Genomic DNA, 15,644 nt, shown 5'->3' on the forward strand with positions numbered 1-15,644 from the left:
TTAAAAACTAGTCTAACTATAGTTAGTTATTTCAAAACAAAACAAAGCCAAAAACAGTTTCAATGTAATCCAATAAAGTCTACACTGAAAAAGAGAAACCACCTTAGAAACTCTGACTTTGGATATACTGTTGAAACTACCCACTTTTAATCAAAGAACCCCATGAACATTTTTTGTGTATTGGAAATTATTTTAAGCCTGCATCTGTAAATCTTACTTTGAAATATTCTTAATAAAGTCTGAAGTGAATTATAAGAGTGTAAATTTTGTTTAATTACAGCTGTATAAATATTGTTCAAAATGAGTACAAATAACAACATCCCCAATTAACATAAGGCTGAGAAATCTTCAAGCAGTCACTTTTTAACTGGATGTTTAAATTCAAGCAGTTTTAAATTTTTGTAACATCTAGGAAAAAAATAAAGTCAGATGAACTAAATGGTGAATGAAAGGAGGAATTATAAAAAAAATATTTTTTTAAGATAATGCTGGTAAACTGTATAGTTGATACAACTCTTAAATGATAATTGCAAACAATTTTATAACACTTTGTGAGTAATGACTTAAAACACATTTCTGCTGATTAGGAGTAAATTATGACCAATTATTGCATCTTTGAGCCAAAATACAAAGCTGGCTATCTTATTAAATTCAAGTGATGCCACTATTATAAACCTGCATCATTTTCTGGCACAACAGTTGATAAAATATCAGTATAACATAACTGGACCTAACTGTAGAGGAATTCCCAATATAATTCCTGGTCTGCTGTAAATAAATTATCTGGTCAACTATGAATCATAAGAGAATCTGGGCAACAAGACAGGAAAAAATATTTATTTTTTCAAATACATAAGCTGCACTGAACACAAGTTAAAACAATAAAATAGTCAATCCAAATAGACAAGATCTTAAGGTTTGTTACTACATAAAATATTTAACAGATATTTAGAAGTTCAAATCATACTTTTTAAAAACTTGTAAACTGCAAATGCCATATTTCAAATTTTTAGTTCAACTTAAGTAAATAAATTATTTTTATTTTAATGCTTACTAAAATACACAAACAGCTTCTACAAAACTTTAAAAAGATTGTAAAATGAATAAATATTTGAACTTAGCTACTTAAAAATTTTAAGTTGAATATTTAATTACTATTGATAAAAAACAACCTGGTATTCATTCAACACTTAGTGCAATGTGATTATAAAATTCATATCTTTATTTAAGTTGCAAGCATAACAATACTGTATCTTTAAAGTTATATCTACAAAACTGTAAAATACTGAAGGACCCATATTAAGCCAAACATCATTATGATAAAACAAATCTAACAATAAAACAACAATTACAATAGATCCACTGGTGTTTCAAGTTGAAACAAGGTGATTGAAATCATGCTTTTTAATTACAACAAGAGCTGACATCAAATACTGTTTGTCCAAGAAAGTTATTACTAAGTAGCAGAGGGCTCCCCCATCTGGCTTGACTATTGGCAATTGATGAAACACTAACCACAGGATGATTGAACACTTCAATAGCTGGAGAATAATTAAATCAAGCAAAAAATCAACTGATATACATATACAAATAGCTAAACACCTTAACTGTAAATTTGATGAAGTAAAATTTTTATAAGAGATACAAATTAAGAAACAACACTTAAAATGCTCAAAGTATGCTGTCCAAAACAACATATTTTAACTTTTACAGCATAGAATTTTTTAAATTTTGAAATAAAGTTTTTATACACCTTATAGTTACTTTTAAAGCTGCTCTATGTAAATGAAAAAAATGATGATGATTTCCAGAAACCAGTTCTTCTCAACTGCATGCAAGTCAGGTTTTAGGAGAGGAGGGCTGTGAACAGAATGTTAACTGCTAGTTGAGGCAGTGGCAAACTGTTTGACAGCTCAGTGTTTAGCTACCTAACTCCTGCATCCACAGCTACAGGCTGGGAGGGAATAGGTGTTTTTATACTATCACACATGGGTGGGGAGATGTATTAGTTTATGGCCATGGGCAATTTCCATACCATTAGCTTTTCTAAAATTCTTCCCTTTATATTGTGCACACAACAAACAACCACACAAAAATATTATATGAAAAGTGTTAGCAAAGGATGTGCACATATTTCACAGGTGTCAATTGTCACTCTATAACAAACAGAAACAAGAACTAACTTCAATTATGCTATTCTGAGTCAGACAAGTGCTTTGCCTTTAACAACATACCATTAATATCATGAAAACAAAAAAACAAACTACAAGTCAGGTCATTATTCAAACAAGTTGTCTCCTTTAATCATGTCCAAAGCAGCAAGGCAGTTACTAGAATGAAGAACAAAGGTGAACAAATATTGGAAAACCCAGTTACTTTTTCTTAAGTGTGAAGAAACCTTTCTTCTTGGGTTCCTCTTTCTTTTCTCCTTCAGGTTTGGCAGGAAGGGTTTGAGAGCGAGATGGCCCACCAGAACTCTCACTCTCTCCAATTGCTATATTAATTTTTTGGAGCCACTCATTCATCTCATCCTAAAACATTAAATGTGGGTAAGTTATTCCTAATACTTGATGACAGAATTTGATTTCTCATTTCATATTTTAATTCCTAACTACTACAAACATTTACTAAATTTTTTTCTGTAAATCACAGAAAACTATGTACTTTCAATTTTAGTTTCTATCAACCAAACATTTCAGTGATTTTAATTTATTTGAAAAATTAAAATTAGCTGTATAGAAAAGAGAAATTCATTACAAAAAATAACTGTTGAAATTTGATCTAGATGTAAATGTGTTATACATTTGCTTTTACTTGCATGTAAATGCAATACTCTTAAATTCTCCACAATATAATACAGGTTATGAATCTTGAGTAAGAATAAAAAAGCTTAGAAAGTTTCACAATGAATTTTATTTTCTTCTCATTAATTTCACAATAAAGATCTTAAGGCATCCCAGTTCTGAACTGTGAAGCTCTGTAACTGATTTTCAGTTAAGAAATCTATGTAAAAATGTTTGCAAAACATTTGGAAATAAGATACCATTTTGCAAAATATTCTAAAGAACCTATTACCCAACATGCAATTGTAAGTTTCAGTATATTTTGAGTTTCTTGTGAAATGTTACCATACTTTTTAAGGGATGAACATTAGAAAAAAAATTATTGTTTTAACCATTCACTATTAATTCCATCCAATTCATAAGACAGTTATAAAGTCAAAAAGTTATTTTTCCATTCAACCTGATAAAAACCAGTTTCAGACTGAACCATAATTTGTATTAAGTTTAAAGTAATGAAAAATAATGCAGGTATTTCAATGCCAACAAGTACAGACACATGGTGTGGATGAACACAAAACCATACAAAAATCCCTACACAAGTAGCCAGATCTTTCCAACAAAAACTTATCTGCAACTAAGAATTGGATTTCTTTCATTTGCTTGAATTCATGTTTAAATAACAGCATTTAAACTGGATAATGCTGTAAAATCTTACAATAGTAACTTCCCATCAGCTGTAACAATGACTCAGTGGATATATTAATGAATGCCAGTTATGAAGGGAGCAGTTTTAGCCTTGCATGATGAGTTTTTTTAACAGTCATTACGTGGTAGTGAAACTATACTTTTTCTGCACTTTCCAAATTAAAATGCAACATTTTGACATGTGAGTCACTGCAACAACTTGCAAGCATAGGTGAGTTAACTGTTCTGACACCAGAATATAAAATAATGGTTGTTACAGTACTTGTCAGTTCTGTACTTTAAGATATGTATTTTGGCTAAATTGAAAGCCTTAATAGCTTTTCAAAACCTCAAAAACCTAAGTTAGTGTTTGTGAAAGTTTCTCAGATTGTTATTAGAGATGTAAGACTAAGATAAGCAATACATAATACACAACCATTATTTTCCTGGCCCATCTCTACATACAATGTATTACCATACTTAGTGACAATAGATCAACTGCATCATAGCAATTGTATAAAAGTTGTATCCAAGGACACTTCACATTATTTAAAAAGATCAATTCTGGTCATGTTTCACCAGCATAATGCATTACATACCATAATAATTTCAATGGTCAAAAATATCTGAAGATATAAGATTAAAGATTAAATATGCTGAAAGTCAAAACTTGGAACTTTACAGAACCATGTAATACTATACTATGGAACAAACTGTAAAGTTTACATACATCATCTTTGGCCTGGTACAGGTATTCACCACCATTAGGCAACCTGTGGATAAAACAAAAATAAGTAGCAGTTACCTACAGACCAATAATAAACAGATCAAATTTTAAAACTTGAGTAATTATCATCCTTTTACGAACATTTCAACCTCGTAACAGAAGGTTAATCTATTGGACCGAGACTACATTGGAGAATTAATGTTTACTGTAAGTCCTTTAGTTACAAATTTATTTAATGTATCTATGCAAATTTCTTAAGCTTTTGGTAATCATTACAAGTATGTTGTATATAAAGAATAAGAATTTTTAATGAAGTATTTCTAATAAATATTTCTCTCTCAATTTACTTCAGTCAATTTGAGCCAGACTAGTCTGGGCATGACTATTTTTATCTTAACATGTTGCAGATGGGTCACAAGTTTACTTGTGTTTCATGCACAATGTTAAAATGGTAAATTTGAAAGGAGTTGGACATGTTTTATTTTGTTTTGGACAAGTATTATTTTTCTGATTTTTGCTTACAATACCCATGTTTTTATAGATGGCTTTTTGCAGAAAATATAACATACTGAGTGAAAATGAGATGATTACTGAACTATTTGATGATAATTTGTCAGATCTTCCAAGTGAAGGTGAATATTCTGATGTAGATATGTTTGTGGATCATTCTGACAGTATCTCCAGCTACAGTGATGTTGTTAGACCTACAAAGATATGTAAAGTTGTTGTGGTTTCAACTGATCCTGAATCAGAAAGTGATGATGATTCTACAGATCTTCCTGTTAGTGATTTTGTTTTCTTGTAGTGATAATGATAACAATATGTAACAAATTTTTACTTTTTCTTGTTCCTGGGCAGAAAGTGTTACTTCCTAATTGCGTATTTATAAAGTAAATGGAAAAGACCTATTTTTCTCTTCAAACTTTGCTTTTGTGACCTGGGAGCATATAACGGAAACATGATGGGAGACTATATTTGGAGGCTATTATGTGAAAGTGATTTAGATTACAGTTGCAAATTTCAAAAAACTACTCATTTCTAACCATTTTTGTATAACTTTAGTATAAATACATGTAAATCTTGATTCATATGTTGTTTTATTCAGACCTTATATAAATGAACACGTGCAAATTTGCTTATATTTACATAGAAAATAGGTTAATTTCTAAATTTCATTATCCAGGTCATAATGGCAAAGTTTGAAGGGAATAATGGCCATTTTATGTACTTTTACAACATAAGCAATGAAGAAATAACAGATTTTATCCAGGAACAAAATCTGTGTTACATAGTGTAATACAAAAGAAATACATATTCCACTGAACTTGGATATGTCTGAAGGAAATTCAGGGGACACTAACTTCACCCAAACCCAAAAGTACTGCTGCCAGGACAAAGTTAATGTTTGGTAATCACTTACTTCAAATGTTTTATCAGGAAGTGTATACCTACCATAATTAAACTATAAAGAAACAATACGCCATCAACAGGACCTCAGTGACACTTAGACATGAGGAAAATCCTAGGCCTTATTCTACTAATGGGACAGACAAGGAAATATAACTGGAAAGGATATTGGTCAATAAATGCTTTTTTGATTAGCCCAGTATTTTCACAGGCAAGCTGAAACAGATTTGAACAACTTTTAGCATTCTAATATTTCAATGATAATCAGAAAATGGATGAGTCTTCAGGCAGGTTCTTCAACATTCAAACAGTGCTGGATTATTTCCTCAATAAATTCAAGACACTATACAAACCAAGGCAACAGTCATCATTGGATGAGGGCAATTCCATGGAGAGGATGTCAACGATTCATGACCAGCTAGTGAGAATGATGTGTGAAAGTAACATAAGTTATATTTTCAACATGGAGATTTATACTAGTGAAGAGAAACATTGTAGGAAACTATTCTTTCAGTTCTTGTTCCCAATCTCCAATTATGGCATCAAGCATATCAGAATAGTTATTACAATAGTACTTCCATTGTAAACCTGTTCCTAGAACATTAAACAAGATTATGCAGAATAATCAGAGTTGATAGAGAATTGCTGTGAAGCCTAAAGGCGAAATTTTCATTAAACAATGGAAAAAGGTGAAACAGCTTTCCATAGAAAAAGTGATATTCTTGTTTTCCATTGGAAAGACAACAGAGAAATGAAAATAGTTTCAACATGCATGACTCGTATGTTTCTACCACAGAAAAGAAAAATAACTAAATAAATAATAATAAAAAAAACCCTGCATGTATTCTCCAATACAATGCCAACATGAAAGGTGTTAACTGTGCAAGTCAGTAACTCTCACATTACACCATTTTCAGAAAAACAGTGAAATGGGCAAAAAGGTAACATTTTATGTAATAAATTAAATCCTTTTCAATTCATGCATAATCTACAAAACCCTGAATGAAAAGAAAAAGATAAAATAAGTAGTTCCACCTCTCTGAGGCAAGAGAATGGATTACTGACAGAGAGAGCCTGTAGAGTTTGTACTGCTCATGGGAAAAAAAGTGAAATGTGATACACATGGAAATTTTGTGCAGTTCATCTCCATATTGAAAAATGTTTTACAAGATACCACACTTTAAAAATTTACTAGGTGTCTTTATGTACATACCCTGAAGTTATTACTAAATAATAAATAAATATAGTTGAGTTATGAACGAAATAAGAATGTGTCCAGTTCCTTTCAAGCTCAACGTTTTAATAAATGGCACAAAGATGTTATGCACAAAAACATGAGCATGCTCATGACCAGTCAGCAATGTGTTAAGAATAAAAAACTTCCCATCTTACAGTTTTCATATTTATTACACCTAGCCTCTAGAACCTAAATGAAAAGTAAGTTTATTTTTTTTTGGTAAAACTATATCTACCAGTTATTTTCTCTACCCTTATCTTATACATGCTTGGTCCATTAGACCAGCCTTGCAAAAGAAAAACAACAAAAATTTGAAATAAATCTAAATTACCATATTATCTTTTTAGAATGACTACAGATTGCAACAGAAAAACAGTTATTTATCCTGAACAGTCTCGGGCTCATAACAGCTTGCACCTGTTTTCAATTAATGTAGTGCTCTGTGAATCATACTAAGCTACAAAATCCTGCATGATAAAACATGAAATTACAAATGACTGCAGAGCACAACTTAAGGTAAACAAAATACTGAATTGCATAACATGTGCAATTCACATACATACCTCTGAGAAATTTTTATTCAATTTTATTTTTATCACTTCTTGTGTGTTTTTGTGGTTTTTCTTACAGCAAAGCCACATTAGGCTCTGTGCTGAGTCCACCAAGGAAAACCAAACATCTGATTTCAGTGTTCTAAATCTGAGACTTACAGAGAAATTACAAGTAGTTTTGGCTACACATGTCAGAAGTAGTTTGTGTTACATGATGACAAGAAACCCACTTCAACCAAAAGTGTATTCTCAAGATGGCTGGTATAAGTATTAAAAATTTAATTCAAATAAAGTGCAGAACAACATTTTGACCTTCTCATCAGGTTATCTTGAGGTTAATCCAAGTTAACAGAAAGTACACTTCCTATATCATTTTCAGTGATTATTCCATTTCCTTTTAAGGTTAGGTACAAAAAGTTTAGTTTGTGTATAAGCACTTTCCACCTTTTAGTATCAGACATGTCATCCTTTCATGTCATGAAACAAAGAGGCAATAAAAAACAATACAAAACTAAACATACTTCAGCCTAAAAACATGCTTTTTCTTTGTGTAATCACTTGCTGTTTCAACTCCACCTCCTTGGAGATCAGTGGGCGGTTCCCCACGGAAATAGTTTTCTGGTTCCTGTTCATTATAAAATGTAAGCTCTACTAAGTGTTTTTGTATATAATATTTATTAAAAAATATAGACATTTTATAATTTTTAACATCAATAACAAATTTCGTAATTTAAATTTTAAGCCACTACATCATTTTCATGAGCAACAAACTAAATTCACTCTAGGTTTTGAAATGCATGGAAATAATTGATAGAGGATCATATAAATTAAAACTTAAAATCATTTTTATTTTCAAATTCCATTGGCATTTTTTTCAGTCATAGCTTTAAAGTCATAAAATAAATTGTGTTGATTGCACCCAAAAGCATTGAGAATGCTATCTCTCTCTCTGAAACAAAATCCAAACGCAGGTGAAAAACTAGTTAGTAGTCATGGAAAATCAAATAAAGGTGCAAAACTAAGTGCTTATACCAACATCTTAACTCCTACTGCCTTTCACAACCTGCAGCTAGTCATGGAAAGTTCTAATATTAAAAGTGTAAAAAAAAAACAAAAAACACTCTATAAATATTTCTACTGAAAGATCCTCCTAACCTCCACCTTTAAAGTTCCTAAAGTAGAAGAAAAAACACTTGAAATTGTAAGTTATGAATGTAGGATTCAAATTAATAACTTGGTTCATAATACTAATTTCAATGTATAAAATAGGAATTATAAAGATTTTCAAGCTAATGTAAACACAAACTGGTATCTGAAAGTATCAGACACATAACACCAAAGTAATTCTTAACTGAATGAAAGTACTTCAGATACTAACCTGTTTGAAGTGTTTTTGATCTTTATAAGAATAAAGCATCTTCCCTCGAAGAACGACATAGATTTTTTCCCAAGATCTGTTGAAAAGAGTATTTTATTCTGAAACATAATTGATGCTACCTTTAGCTTATCATAAAATATAATAAATCAACCAGATCAATGCCTTTGAGAACATAACAGTAACCAGAACTGGTTTCTAACTGTCAGACTTATGATTTTCTTCTTATAAGAGCACATACAACAGCAGTTCTATTTTTGTAGCAAATATAAAAGCAACAAAAAAGTAAAAAAGTGATGACGCTACTGTTTACACAGTGATTTGTTCAAGCATCTCAGCAGACTTGCATCACACTGCTAGTTCGAACATGGTTGTTGAACAGATGTGTTTGTGTTAATGAAACATCTATTTCTGAAGTTAAATTGTCTTCTGTAATTCTATACGAGATTTGTCTATTCTACAGAAACACTTACATGCTAGTGTAAAGTTACAGAAAAGGTTATAAATATAAAACAGAACATACTATTAAAGCACATGCATTATACTGTAGTCTTTTTCCCAAGATTAATAACAACATAATTTATTGTTAAGATCTTTACATCAGTATTGGGCTAAACGTGCATTAGTCTTGATTCACAAACTGTAACTTGGGTAAAATTCAATTTAGAGATTAATTAAAACTACAGTTTAAAATGTACCAGAAATACACAGTTGTTTGTGAAAATATACTGAAATCTTACTTACCAATCAATATCTGGGTAAAATCGACTAATCTTAGACAAATTCATGAAGTTATAAATGTATGTAACATGTATAAATTTTATAACAACCATTTTTGCGCTAATAAAATTTTAAAATTTAAAACACTGAGATTATAATTTTGAAGACATTTTGTTTGTTAATACATTACGTGGAAGAGAAATCATGCTATTCTCAAAATAAATGATAAAAAATGTAACATTAGTATGTGCTTTGGATGCTGTCAACTTTTAAACTGAATAATTAAGTGCTAAGGTTTTAATATCTGTGTGAATGTTCATTTATTGATATATATGCAATGCATATAACTTTCACATAACTAACTGCCTTAGAGAAATATAGTGCAAGTCAGATCTTCTAACAAAGTAATTACATGAAGGATATGATGAAGGTGTTCAAGTTTAATGATTTAATGTTAAATGCCAAAAGATAATAAAGCAATGGAACTAACATATTCAATATTTATGATAAACAAATTTCAAAATGACTACAGATTTTAACAGTTGGTTTGGCATTTTATGGCACAAAGTTACTAGGCTATCTGTGCCTAGATTTTAACAGAAAATCAGTTATTTATCCTGAACAGGCTCATAACAGTTTCCACCTGTTCTTATTTAATTTTGTGCTCTGTGCTAAACTACCAAAACATGCATTGTTGTTTTTTTCAAATTCCTCTTAAACAGTAAACTACGATGTTTACAAATATTTCAAATCCACACAAGCTGGAGAATTGTTGTATATATATACAATAAAACAACTAACTTCATCATGACAATAACATGACCAAAACAGTACATTGTTGTTTATCTATTATTTTCTGTTTAGATACAACTGAACAAAAAACAGATGTGAATAATAATTTAAAATTTTTTAAAGTAAAGCTAGAATGTTAAGTGAGCTTCAACTATACTTGAGGTCATTCATGGTTCAGTTTGCTTGTGTTAAATGAAACTAAACATATAACACATCATAGTATATTTTATAGTCAAATCCCAAATTTGGCATATATGTGCAGACAGAAGTTCATGTGTTCACACACTCACCTCTGATGGAAATCATAAAAAGCTAATTGAGTACAAAATGTAAGCAACATTTGCAAAGCCAGTCAACAAAATGTTCAAGTTTCCAATATTTGTTTTATATTTTCTCTAAATCACTATTTTAGAAGAGTCATGAGGAGTACTAGAGAGCTAGTGAAAACACTACTCCTTTAAACCTGACTCATTTTTCTTATGATTCTGCCCCTTTATGTATTACGATTTTCTTATGGGTCCCTTCTTGACATAAGTCAGAATGCACCTATGGAGTCAATGTCTTTGAGTCTGAACAAATTTGATTGGAGTTTTTAGTTTTTCTTCACCAAGTGGTTTTATATAATGTTATTTAAAACATAAGCCACTGGGAGCTGAGAACCCATAGTTCATTTTATTTGGGTGCTCAAGCTTTAGAGTAATCAAGTTGGTGCTTATAAGTTGAAGACATTTCAAATAAAAGTGACTATTATAAACTTTCAAAAACAACCAAACAGTAGTATTTCGTATTACTTAGTTTGACACAATATTACTGGTGGTTACATCACATTACAAATGCAAACAATAAAAAGAGTAAAAAAAATGTATTTGTTAGTACATTTAATATTAATGAAATATTTCTTATGGAAGTTTTTGCCATTAATATTAAAAATGGAATTTATAGCTTGTGAAAAATTTAGAAGTTTTCCTCGCAGATAATATAACAAACCTATTTGAAGCCTTTTTTGTAGTTGCTTCCCATTCGTGTTTTCTAACAAGCATTCCTTCAAAGTGCTTCCTCTTCAAGTGGGCTAGCAATAGGACTCGTTGGGCTCACTTTTTCTGTAACAAATTTATTCAATTAATATGTAAAAGGTATATGTAATTCCTTCTTGGATCTCCTTAACTAAGGAATTAATCTTTACAAAATGTTTGTAATGATATGAAATCAGTATTTTCAACCAATTAATGTAGCTAGTTTTCAATAAATTCATTTGAGATTGACAGGTAAAGACCTGATGGCAAATAAAAGCTCAATGGTTGTAAAGTACTATATTTTATATAATGGGAAAAAAAGCATGTTAAAATTCTTTGGTTACAGTACCTGCTACATGATACCTTTGTGAACATTTCTCAGTACACTGTTGAATTCCATACCATGTAACACTGTAGCACTTAATGTAACAGTAAAAGAACTAAAAGCTTGTAGAAATAAAAAAAAACTATTTTATTATGCATAAAGAAATATCCTGATATTAATGCAGCACTGTTTTATTGTTATAAGTATGTCTGCATAATCCATTTTAAAGTTCCTAGCACCACATTCAAAACTTTGCATCAGTTCTTTGTTCAGTAGACAACACTTAATCCACTGTTTCACCAGTTATGCAAAAAATAACTTTCCCAGCAAAAGAAAAAAATTAACACATAAATACATCATATTTATAACACTTCATAATTATCCTCTGTACCTGAAAAAGGAACTGCCTATTATCTGTCAAAATGACAGAGGTTTTATGATCACAGGCAATAGTGTCAAATTAATTTGAAAGCAATAAAAAATTAATCTGCAAAAAACAACAAAAATGTGCCACAGAATTATGTATGGTGTAGCATACAGATTTACAGTTTTACCAGTCTTGTACACCTGGTTAAAACCACAAGTTATTGAGGTTCAATTTCATTACGAGCAACAAAACAGCCTAAAAAGAAAGAACTAATAGCTGTAATTTTATTGGATATATATCATTTATCTAAACTTATACCGACAAGTTCCAATATTGATTCTTTTTTGTTCCAGATTGACAATGAATGTGAAAATTGGTTTCTAAATTTTCTTAGTTGTATATTGTTACTGTGTTGTGATGTGTGTTAGAAATGATTTTGCGTAAGTCAGTAATATTCATAATACATTACTGATTTAGGTAATGATAAAAGAAAATATACAAGGAGTATAAAGAATAAACAAAAACCCAAATTCTTATAAGTCTAGGGCTTTTACCTAAACTAGCAGCTTCAGTGTTCATTACGAACTACATCTTAATGCTGGAAAATGTCAGAAGAATGTCTATCAAAGTACTGTAATACCAATATTCCAGTGACACAAAAGTCCTAGTGCAGTATTCTACAATTTCAGATTCCTTATACATTTTCAAGGAAAATAAATCCCAATACATGCTAGTTTATATGCAGTTCTGTACTATCTCTTGAAATAAGAGTATTATCTCACTCAAGGAGAGCATAACAAAAAAACAAGGACAAGCAAGTATAAGCCTAATGAATACTTGTGGTAGGTATCCTTTGTATTTTTCTTTTCAACAGACTAACAGTTTACAGAGATAATACTACGTGTACAACAAATGCTTGAATATTTAAGAACACTTATTTGTTTGTACTTAAATACACGTTTTATTGCCATCGAAAAAGTGCTAATTTTGCTCATCCAGAGCAAGAAGAAAAATGTACATTTATTTAGATATAAACAAATGAATGTTCTTAAATGTACTCAAGTACATTATACAATATTTTCCAGTTCACTAATGATAACGTACATTTCTTGATTGTAGTGACAATATATGAAAAAAAACTGAAATTACAGGTGTCACGTACTGTATTTCATTGACATCAAGAACAAAAACACTAAAATAAATATTTCTTGGAATATATTTCAATTACACGTATTTTTCAAAAATAAATAAATTTTGAGTAAGTGGCAAATAATTCCAGCTACAAAAAGGGATGGATACTATACTAGACAAAACTAAACTTAATTAGAGATAAAACTCATCACTTAAGTGTACATAAACATCTAAATACCTTTTATATGAATCATAAAATGGTCATTAAAGTTTACTTAAAACTGTAATAAATGAATATTTGCTTTCAGATTTAAGAAATTCATGAACATAAGTAATATAAAAACAACTTGAAGATAATATCTTTTGTTTTGACTTTCATACATACAACCACCTAGTGGTGCTAGTTAAAACTAGTTTGTTTGCTTAAGGCAAAAAACATCTGAAAAACACTAGACTTCAGTGGAACTGTTGTTTTAATATCATGTAAAACAAATTATGAATTCAGATGTTCATAATATAACTTTTAGTTTCATTAGATCATCATATAACTTTATTTATCTTTAATGTGAAACATCTCATTTTCCAAGTGCACTAAAACTTCCTAATCATGTTTTCAACAATGTCCCGTAAGTACTCTCGGGATAGACAGATTTGAATAAAAAGGCTTTTTACTTACATTTAACCAAAACCACTAGAAGTTTACTGTATAGAGTATGGCTCAGTCTTGAGTTGGCTTTTACAAAAGACATTATTTGGGTGAATAACATTACAGTTTGTGTCAACTTAAGTCTTAATGTGATTTAATGCAAAAACTAATACCTTCTTTAAAATTGCCAGCATCAGTTTCTTCCACTGGTAAATTTTTCTTTTTCCTCCAGCTACTAAAAGGAGACCTTGAGCGAAATCTTTGGTTTTTGTTGCTTTCAGATGGAGCTTAAAAATTCATGCTTGTTAATTTGACACGCAGCATGCAGAAAATATTAAAATAAATATAGAAACTGACACTGAGTAAATAAAATCATACTGTATTACTGACAATACATGCTAACTTCAAGCATTGGATGCAATGAAAACACACAGGTAAAGATAGCAGGGGGAAAAAAACAAAAAATAAAAAAATAAAAAGGTTTGTTTTATTAAAATAATGTTCGCATCAGTAAGTAAACTCACAGTTTCAGCTGACACTTCAGTTTCAGTTAAATGTATATTAAGTTGTATGATGTTTTTAATTCATATCAAGTTTAATTCTTTAATAGAAAAGAATCCACACATTCAGTAAGGTTTATAACCATTTCTACTTTTTGTTTAATATTTCCATGGAACTTTTACAGGCAGTATGATAACAGAACAAATCAAAATGAAATTTTAAAAAATATGTTTACATTATCCCAAAATTTTTATCTATAATTTGCTGAAGTTCTAATGTAGATACAATTTTAACAATGCCAAGAAAAATACTTACTACTTGGTGCTGATTGAGGCTTTTTGATAACTTGAGGAGGTAGCTCTCTTACAGCTGTATCATACAGAGAACTTCCACTTTACTTACTGCAAGTGGCATTCATCAGTTAAGGACATTTGTAATTAATGCAACAGAATCATGCAGGAATTTTCAATGGGTACATGCACAATTAGAAGGAAAATTAGAAAAACGAAATAGATACAGGCATACAACTTGTATTAATCACAGACGACATTTGAAATAAATGGTATAGGATGTTACTGGAATTTGTAAAGTATACGTGCACAATTAGAAGCAAGAAGAAACAAATTAAGAGAAATGGACTTACCTGAATTTTAACAACTAGTAAATATTGCAAATGTTACACTCTAACTAATAGCAAAGTACCCATTAGAAAAAAGTCATAGTTCTAGTTCTTGTCAAACACCATTTGTTTGACAGCTTTTATTAATCCATCACAAAAGCTTTAAGACCCAAGAAGGAGGAAAGAAAAAAACATTCTTCCATCTATTAACATTAATATACTTAGAAAACAAAGCTTTATAAACTTATTGTTAGAGTATTCTAAAGTTATCTAAGTGTAAAGATATTTACTTACTGCATAAAATTTGCATTAAATCCAAAAATAAATCAGAACTTAAATTCTTAATTTCTTTATTTACCTGTTGTTTTGAAAGCAGCATGTTCATAAATAATATCAATAAAAAGAAATACAATAATAATAATAATATGGTGAACACTATAATGCATTACTTTTAATCAAATCCACAAAATAATTTTAGTCTACACTAAATGACAATTAGCCACAATTATTTAATGACTAATGAAAATCTCAGCTTGAATACATGAACTGTACACAAAGATGAATGATCAATATTTCTGTTTTCATAGCTCTACTAGTGATGTGATATTAATTCAAAATCTAGATCATTTAACACAATCTCTAGTTATAACTCTCTTATCCTTTTATTGTTATTGTTCACAGTAAAACACTTTCTTAATGCCCATACAAAAACACAGGGAAAAAAACAACATATGTTCAGATTATACGGAATGTAACTATAAATGTC

At 30.0% G+C, this 15,644-nt stretch overlaps 1 protein-coding gene across 9 annotated transcripts in view; it reads right to left on the bottom strand.

Annotated features, from left to right (window-relative positions):
- Nucleotides 1–817: 817 nt before the first annotated feature.
- The window catches only part of LOC143252256 (spectrin beta chain-like), a 112,284-nt gene continuing 97,457 nt past the window's right edge, over nucleotides 818–15,644 (bottom strand). For 3 of the 9 annotated variants that reach the window (XM_076504116.1, XM_076504118.1, XM_076504114.1), the window contains 8 exons: nucleotides 14,575–14,628; nucleotides 13,932–14,045; nucleotides 11,264–11,376; nucleotides 8,768–8,843; nucleotides 7,911–8,014; nucleotides 4,198–4,240; nucleotides 2,377–2,531; nucleotides 818–1,541 (listed from right to left, as the gene is read on the bottom strand). In XM_076504116.1, coding sequence (XP_076360231.1) covers nucleotides 11,321–11,376; nucleotides 13,932–14,045; nucleotides 14,575–14,628 — 224 coding nt within the window. In that variant the 3' untranslated portion in view covers nucleotides 818–1,541; nucleotides 2,377–2,531; nucleotides 4,198–4,240; ... (1 more) ...; nucleotides 8,768–8,843; nucleotides 11,264–11,320. Of the gene's footprint in view, nucleotides 1,542–2,376; nucleotides 2,532–4,197; nucleotides 4,241–7,910; nucleotides 8,015–8,767; nucleotides 8,844–11,263; nucleotides 11,377–13,931; nucleotides 14,046–14,574; nucleotides 14,661–15,644 lie in introns of those variants that run through there. The other 6 variants (XM_076504121.1, XM_076504123.1, XM_076504120.1 and 3 more) reach the window with 3 other exon arrangements.

Source organism: Tachypleus tridentatus, chromosome 6, assembly GCF_004210375.1.
Source record: "Tachypleus tridentatus isolate NWPU-2018 chromosome 6, ASM421037v1, whole genome shotgun sequence".
NCBI lineage: Eukaryota > Metazoa > Arthropoda > Merostomata > Xiphosura > Limulidae > Tachypleus > Tachypleus tridentatus.